General features: G+C 43.1%; 1 protein-coding gene across 1 annotated transcript in view; it reads left to right on the forward strand.

Moving 5' to 3' along the window:
- LOC103382741 (fibroblast growth factor 6-like) overlaps nucleotides 1-4,846 on the forward strand; it is a 12,301-nt gene extending 7,455 nt beyond the window's left edge. The window contains exons 2-4 of the mRNA XM_008315631.3: nucleotides 4-143; nucleotides 700-803; nucleotides 3,013-4,846. Coding sequence (XP_008313853.1) covers nucleotides 4-143; nucleotides 700-803; nucleotides 3,013-3,189 — 421 coding nt within the window. The 3' untranslated portion in view covers nucleotides 3,190-4,846. The remainder of the gene's footprint in view (nucleotides 1-3; nucleotides 144-699; nucleotides 804-3,012) is intronic.
- The last annotated feature ends 951 nt before the right edge of the window (nucleotides 4,847-5,797 follow it).

The raw sequence follows: 5,797 nt of genomic DNA on the forward strand, positions 1-5,797 counted from the left end.
TAAATCGGAGCTGAACTGGGAGAGTGACTATTTGCAGGGCATCAAGAGAGTGCGGCGGCTCTACTGCAACGTGGGCATTGGGTTTCACCTGCAGGTGCTCCCGGATGGCAGGATAAGCGGTGTACACAATGAGAACCAATACAGTGAGTTCATCCCGGATAGAAAAGCTCTGGGAGAGCGAGGGGGAAAGCGCAGCTGTAACCCAATGCGCACCGGGACAGGCGCCGTGAAAGTTAGAGCAGCCCACTCTGTCCCCGCATGATATTGAACGAGAGCCGCTGTCGGCTTGGTTGAAAGTTTGCCCCAAAGCAAAAAAACAGTGGCCTGAGCTGTGCATCCGTGCAGTGCGAACCAAGTATCCTTCACCTCCTCCTCCTGCTGCTCCTCCTCCTCCTCCTAGGCCAAAAACATGACATGAATGCTTGGACCCAGTTTAGAATCCCAACTTTATTTTTACCCCTGCTGCAGGAGGAGCACACACACACACACAAACACAATCTCAGATCTACACACACGCGCACGCGCACATCGCAGCATCATAAATGCCTCATATTCAGTGATTGAGCGGTGAAAGCATCCTCCAGTCGCAATGCACCTGCCAGTGTTGGTTCCACCCATCACTGCTGCAGAGCCAGAGGCCAGAGCTACAGTCGCAGCGTGACTCTGACTTTTTCCCCCCTCTTTCTGTTTTCTCTAAAGGTCTGATCGAAATCTCCGCCGTGGACCGAGGAATCATCAGTCTGTACGGAGTCAGGAGCGGCCTGTTTGTCGCAATGAACAGCAGAGGACGGTTATACGGAGCGGTAGGTTTTTTTGTGCGCAGCTCCGGGCTCTCACTCACTCACTCACTCACTCTCTATTTGACCATGCCGCGTGCGCGCGTGCGTGCACACAACACACACATACACCCGTCAATGTAAGATGAGTTCACGTAGCTGCTTTTGCATCGGTGGGTTCAAGTACTGTTGTGTTATTAATATTTCCTGACGATAGGGGGTTTCACAGAGCTGCAGTTATAAAGTTACCTTTGAACACAAAGTTCTTTACGTCAAAAAAAAAAATATTTTAATTGGAAACAAATACGTGCTACGGTAGTGTAGAGTCACAGCTATAACTATAGAAAGTGAATTAAGGAACGAGGTGTCAATGTTGGAATGCTTCTGCGAAAGTGAATTAAGGAGCGAGGTGTCAATGTTGGAATGCTTCTGCTTTGGTTCTCAAGCTATGGTACGTGTACCACTGGTTGTACCGTTGCTAATTCTTGTGGTATGTGGTGGAATCTGCTTTTGTAAATGACAATGGCAAAATAGTGGAGGGACATGTGTGTGTATGGTTTCAGAATTTAATTTAGGATCCAGTTGTAGTACTACTTCGATGTACAGTGTAGTTTTGTCTTAATGAATAGCCTAATAATTCAGAATATATTATCCTCTTCAAATACTGGTGTTAATGGAACAGGGTGGGACTGCTGTGCTGTAATTAAGTGTGTGTGTAACATAAGTGTGAAAACCACTGCTCCAGGCAACATACGTGAAGTTAATTATGACTTTGCCCTCAGAAATTTTGAAAATTTGTTGAAATCAATATGCCAGAATTGTTTAAACTTGACTAAAATAATTGGAAAATGTCAAAATTAACATCAAGACAGAGTAAAAAGAAAGGAAATTAAATAAGTTGTGTTTTTTAGCCACTGCAGCCAGGTCCGTACATCCATAGGAAATCAACTAATTAATTAAAATGTTGTGTCAGTTACGACAAATGCGTGGTTGATTGCAAAGGAGCAACAAAAGCATTTTAAATTCAAGTAAGCCCTACTTAAGGTGGTATTTGTGAATTATGCTAAAGGTTGGGTCTGTAATTTTCCAATGTACTTGAACTATTTTTATGCGGGAACCTGTCAAAGAATTTGTTTTTAGTTTACGTTCCAAAATTACTTGTAATTTACCTTTGAATCATTCAGGAAAAAACAGGCTAACAGTTGCATTATGACTGGTTGAATCTTTGTGCATTCATAGACTTTTTATTGACAGATCTGGACTGCAGGCATGCCAGTCAATCATATGCACCATGTAAATCTGTTAGAGTGAGACCATTGAGTTCCTGAGGAAAAAGTCATCGTAACAAATGAGAGGTCTCTTAACATTTCACCTTTGTCTCTGCATCACTGGTAGTAAATGCAGATCGTTCATGTGGTGACTATTGATGAACCTTCGCACCAGCACAGCAAACACTTTACATGGACTTCACTCATTAGAGTAGCAGGTCATGTACTACCACAATATTTCTTAAAGACTTTGCACATTAAGCAGCATTTCCTGCCATGAAAGTAATATTAACTGTATTAACTGTTTTCCTCTTTCCTCTCCTAACCTTTGGAGAATGTGTTGCAGTCATAAATGTGTTGAGGTTCAGCAACACAGTAAATAATAATAAAATAATTTAAAACTTTACATTGGATACTGTATATTATGAGGATTTTGTTTTTCCACATGTCATTCATTCAACAGTGATTGTCAAAGTGTGGGTCATGACCCAAAAGTGGGTCACAGGGCTAAATTTGGTGAATCGAGGGATTGGATAACGCCAGTCCATCCAAACCTTAAGTAAAACTAAAGCCTGGGTTTGAATGTTTGAGGGCTGTAGAAATGTGGTGACTTGACTAAAATGACAGTTTAATATATGTTATATATATTTATAAACATATAAATATAAATGTATATATTAAGTTTATTTTCTGTATATGTATATAAATTTTAAACTGTAATTATATATATTGTTTTGCTGACAATATTGATTTCAATTTAAACAATTCTTGAGTTTCACTTTCAACTTCAACGTAACTGTCAGCATTTTTAGGCCTCAAAACATCTTAATATGTGTAATTTGTTGTAAAAATACTTTTATTGTATTCATGTTTTTCTTTATGAGTACTTGTGTAAAATAATCACGTCTCATATAACGTTACTTTTCTGTGTTTGTAAAAGTTACTCTTTTTTTTTTTTTTTTTTTTAGAAATACTTCGGGGAGGAGTGCAAGTTCAGGGAGACCCTGCTGCCGAACAACTACAACGCCTACGAGTCTTTTGTTTACAAGGGCTTCTACATTGGCCTCAGCAAGCATGGCCGCGTAAAGAGGGGCAACAAGGCCACCACCGCCATGACCGTCACACATTTCCTCCCCAGACTATGAGAGAAACTGGCAATAAGTCACTAATTTGCACATGTGGATGTTCTTCCAGGTAACACACAGAAACGCTTAGTCACGATACACACGGGCGACGGACTGCATAGGAGAAGAAAAACTATTTATTCTGTTTATAAATATATATATAAATATATCTGTATATTTGGATAGCTATCTTTGTATATGTATGCCATACTGTGCTGCTTATTGTTTTTACGGATGGGCAGAGTTGAAACCTTGGCCCGTCTCACTTTACCTTGGTGCTTGCTGTAACCGAACTATGTTTCACTTCCTTTTTTGAGATGAAGGATGAGCCGTATCCAGTGCTTTGAACGAGTGAAATGAATCCTTTTTATTACCTCAAAGAACCACTACTAGACGAAGGGATGCATGGACTTCTGCGCAAATACCTGCTAAGTTTATCCTTTCTTTCGAAACCCATTGAATGCTTGATGGCTCCCTTGCCCGTCGGTGTCAGCGGGGAGGGAGACGAACTTTAAATGCACTACCGTCGCTGCACGATTTTTAAAGGTGCCTTGGTGTTCCCACTTGTGGCCCCCTTGGACTTGCATGTAAGAGACACCCAGCTGGAGTCAGAAATAGGGCTGACACTTCGGAGAGGGCCTCAGAAGGGGGAGGGGTGGTGGGTTGTGACTATCTCTGGTTTATTTTCTTTTCTGTAATTAGATCGATTAAGTAATATACAATCTGTGGCTGCGACCGGAGACTGGTCGGCCATGGTGCCTGGCACAGGCCAGCAAATACACAGGGTGGAACACTTATCTTATCTGAGCATGGAGAATTTTTTTTTTGTTTTAAAAAAATGTTTGACCTGGTCTTGCATCTGCACAAGAATCTAGTGAGCGAATAGAGCACACAGTAGAAATGTATCTGCACACGGGTTAAAGGTTGCTGTTTTCGGAGCTTTAGCTGCTTTTGAAAAGAAAAATAATAATAATGATGTCCTTTCTCAATGAAACCAAATGGGGGGAAAACAGTGTAAATAGTAGCAAATGTGAGAAAAAAAATCGAAGAAAGTCAGGAGCTTTTCATGCTGCTTTCCTCGCAGCCGTCCCCAAACAAGGCAAAAAGAGTTGCACAGCGAACTATCTACGATGGGGTTTTTGTTGGACAGGAATCGTTCTCCATTCATATCTTTCCTCCTGATTTTATTCTTGTGTCTGGTGGGAGTAGGTGTGTACCATTCCACCCCCCCTGCCTGCCAGTGTGCTCTGCAGCAGCACTGCAGTGGCAGTGAGGTGTCAGGAGCTGGAGGCAGCAGATACTTATTGGTACAATTACAGATGACTCAATGGTTTGTCTGTGGAGAACTCAAGGACAGTGCGGACAGTGAGTGGATGCGTCTGGTAGATTGGAAAAATTCATTAGAATAATGATGTCGCTATTGGAAAAAAAACCTTCTTCAAACCTACGTCACGATCAGCTTCCATCCAGGGTGGTGTTTAAAAAGGAAGTCAGACAGTTTCAATCCAGGAAGCACGCATGTGAAGAAGACACCTGCTGTCTTTGTTCTTTGTCAAAGACCCCCCGGAAGGAATGTGGACCTGTCATCTTCCCACATACCTGAGTGCCCCCTGCCATCCCACACTTTTTTGAGCTCTGTTGGCCCCTTCTACGCCCTCCCCTCACTCGCCCGCTGCAAGCACGGNNNNCCTGCTGTAACCCAGGAGCTTCCTCCTCTCCTTTCAGCCTTTTTTAGTTCAAGGTCAGAGTCACAGCCCGGCCTTGGCTGGCCGGGGCTGGTCATCTAAATGGGTCGGACTGTTTCCATGAAGCGGGGACATTTCAAACCAAACTTTACAGTATGATTAAGCGAGGTCAGAGCGCCAAGCATTGTCTGTTTCCTGATCTACACTGTTGCCAAATCAGTCTGACGCGTCCTTTTTCTGTTCCAATGACTTTAGAAAAACGAGGCTCTACAACATGCACCCTTCCCCACTCTTCTCCCTGTGTAGTAGTGCTGGGAAAATTGTGGGGAGGGGGAATCTGCAGAATTATTGCAGATGGTGAGAAGCAGTTGGAATCATGCAGAGCTTCACCTCTACTGCTGCTGCTGCTGCAGCTGCAGGTCAGTGAAGCAGAACCACTCCCTGACCATCCTCAGGACATGCCTGTGTCACTGCTGCTGCACTATCATCAACATTTCTCCCCACCACAGCATCACCTGCTACTCCACTGTCATCGCTGACGTAGATAAAATTATCACAGTATTCTCATCAGTCTGCTGTGGATGCAGAAAACAACGTCACTGAAGTGACCGATTGCGCTCCTTCCAAAAGCTGTACCCAGCACTACTGGTCCACGTTCAGCACCGTGGAAGAGAGCGTTAGAGTTAAGCCCTGCCTACTACCACTGCTTCCTAAAAGTCAGATGTCTGAAGCAGCACTTTATCATTTCCATCATGGTTAAAATCAAATGCAAAGAGTTTACTCACAATTCATCGTAGAAACAAATATCAAGCTAAATCCAAAGACTCTAAATGACAAATGTATGTAGCAATCTGCAGAGCCGGCTCTAGCCATTTTGCGGCCCTGGGTGAGACAATGGTCTGCTCCCCCTGCACATCACTCCCAAAAAATGAATGGAAAACAGC

This window comes from Cynoglossus semilaevis, chromosome 8, assembly GCF_000523025.1.
Source record: "Cynoglossus semilaevis isolate Cse_v1.0 chromosome 8, Cse_v1.0, whole genome shotgun sequence".
NCBI classification, from domain to species: domain Eukaryota; kingdom Metazoa; phylum Chordata; class Actinopteri; order Pleuronectiformes; family Cynoglossidae; genus Cynoglossus; species Cynoglossus semilaevis.